Source organism: Lipotes vexillifer, unplaced genomic scaffold (genome assembly GCF_000442215.2).
Source record: "Lipotes vexillifer unplaced genomic scaffold, Lipotes_vexillifer_v1.1 scaffold90, whole genome shotgun sequence".
NCBI classification, from domain to species: Eukaryota; Metazoa; Chordata; class Mammalia; order Artiodactyla; family Lipotidae; genus Lipotes; species Lipotes vexillifer.
Window position 1 is genome coordinate 615,021 of NW_006782310.1, and position 2,646 is coordinate 617,666.

General features: G+C 36.3%; 1 protein-coding gene across 1 annotated transcript in view; it reads left to right on the top strand.

Moving 5' to 3' along the window:
• Positions 1-114, top strand: part of DSG3 (desmoglein 3) — a 29,546-nt gene extending 29,432 nt beyond the window's left edge. The window contains 1 exon segment of the mRNA XM_007455236.1: positions 1-114. This exon segment is cut by the window's left edge and continues 1 nt beyond it. Within this exon segment, the coding sequence (XP_007455298.1) occupies positions 1-114 (114 nt within the window).
• Positions 115-2,646: the final 2,532 nt, after the last annotated feature.

Genomic DNA, 2,646 nt, shown 5'->3' on the forward strand with positions numbered 1-2,646 from the left:
GAAAGAGTGATTTGTCCCATTTCCAGTGTTCCTGGCAACCTACATGGTCTGGCAGAGCTACAAGGGTCAGGTCGTAAAATCTGTACAGAAGCTCCTTGTTCCCTTCCGATGTGACCAGAATGAACTGGAATTATATACTGGCCAAATATGGATATTTGAACCAAATTATTCAAAATAGCATAGCAAATCTCACAGTATCGGTCTGATTTGGCACTTATTTGCTACTGTCATAAACTGATCATGATTACAGTCTAAATTGTCTAGTTTATATCCCCAAACTGGATGTGTTGTCACTCTTACTTCTCAAATACTATTCAAGTCCTAGTAAATCTTAATGTTTTACAAAAAAATCTTGAGATCATATTCAGTGGGAAATTTTCCTAATAATTTTTAAACTTCAAATGCCATGTGTTTTAGTGGATTAAGTGCTTGGAGTCAAGAGCCCCAGTTGTTGAATCTTTCACCTTTTCTTATATCATTAATAATGATATGTCATAAGGTCTTTGCTAAAGCATTTTGAGCTGCTTGGAAAAAAGGAAATAGTTGCAGTTGAATTTTTGCTATCTTCTTGGTGCTGGGAGACCCTGTGTACATCTTTTGCTCAAGCTAATGGTATTGGTTTATGCATTAAGCTCGCTGCATCTATATTCCTTATATTCTCACAATAAGACAATTTTGAAATAGAAGTATCATAGAAAACTTAGGAAAGTTTAGTATGGTGTAAATATTTTGTGTTTTATTAAATCACCTTGAAAAGATTTACCTAAAGAAAATATTTTACATTAAGCTCCTGCCTACACACTTCTCAGTAACAGTAATCCTGCGTTAATAGTCTTTGAAAATTACTCTTTATTTTTTAAATGTCAGTAGGTAGCTGTAACTTACATATCACTTATAGTGATGTCTATCTTGTTAACCGTGTCTACAGACTTCACGGGAATACAAAACATGGCTTTTCTCATAAGCAAAAGAGGCCTCTGACTAGAATAACACATAGTGAAATTAGTGAATGTGTATTATACACCGTGTTTCTGGTCAAAAAGCGATACAGAAAGGAATTATCAGTAACTCTATTTTATTAAGCCTCACTCCCTTTAAATTAAGCTGCTACCGCAATTTAATTCTTGAGCATAACAATGTTAGGTAAGCGACGGCTTAGAATATGTCATTTCAGGGGTATTACCCTGATGGCAATGCAGTTCTTCAAATCATTTCTGATCATTCAAGGTCTTCAGCCTTTAGCCCATAGAGAGCACCCTACCCCTTATCAACTTTTTTGTCCTTAGCTGAGTCTTTAAAAGGTCATTGTCTGGCTCTATGCTCTATTATCTCTAATTGTATATAAAATAATCCTTTCTGGCTTTTGCCATATTCAAAACCTATATTTGTTTTTTAGATGGAATGCAAAGTAATAAAGTGTTTTTTTTTTTAACCCAGAAGTGTACAGTCCTGAGGGTTCCTGGGGGGGAAGAAACCCCCTAAATGTCCTTATATCTAGCATTCTTCCCTCTTCCTGGTGCCATGACCACCAGGAAGGCATGTGCTAAGACAGCCCAAGAAGCACAGACAATCTGTTCTTCCAAGACTAGGCAGCTGTGGCAACAAGGCTTGCAGGGTGCCCATCTTGAAGTGAGGGGAGCTAGACCCTTTGGAGCAGCCTGCCAGGTCCTGAGGAAGTCACCTTGCTATTACCACTGGGGCCTCTTCTCAATAGAGGGGTCTTGCTCTGGGATCTAGAACACAGAGTTGACTTGTGACTCTTGTTTATGCATAAGAATTAAATTAATAATCAGAATAACCCTTGTTCCAAGTTCAAATGTGTTTTCAGGATCCTCAAAGTATTTTAACATTGCCTCTTAAAATCCAAATTATGAAATGAGAATTTTGCTTCGTTGTCAAACTACAGAGGAAACTATGCCATAGTAGTAAAGACTAATAAGGGGAAAATTGAAATTAAAGGAGTTTTAAAATAAAAATAGATCAATCTTGTCTAGGAGGACCTAAAATTGATTTGCCATGTAAATGAAATTCAAAGCAAAAATGTATCTGTATTTTTTCACTAAAAATAAAAATTGTTTTCAACAGAAAAACTTTTTAAAAACTGTCTTTTGCCTTAATGTATTATAATTTTTAAACAGTATATACTAAAACTTTAACAGTCAAACATTGTTATAATAAAACTGTTTCGCAACAAATTTATGAGTACTTCCTTAACCATTTAGCAAAAGCTGAACTACTCTCTGCAGTTAATAACTGTTAAGAAATATGATGTAAAAAAGAGATTGCACATGCATTTTTATCAGTATTCTACATTGCTTTTCTAGCTGATACCTTTTCTGCATCCTCCCAGGCAGGAAGGAAGTACTGGGGGACTCGGGATCTCTTCTTCGGGTAGAAATGGTGCTGGATAAGGTGCTGGATGAGGTCAGGGCAGACTTATTAACTGGATGATTTAACTCATTTATTATTTGTTTGGTAATTTGGAATGGTCTCTCAGGCAAAAAAACTGACATTCTATGAAGACTCAGAGAGAAGTTGAAGTAAAGAGAAAGTAAGGTTTCCAGCCTAACATGGTGACAAAAAAGTACCATGACCTTGGTGACAGCCATCAGCCCCTGCGGTGAGTTTGTCTCCCAGTAAATGCCT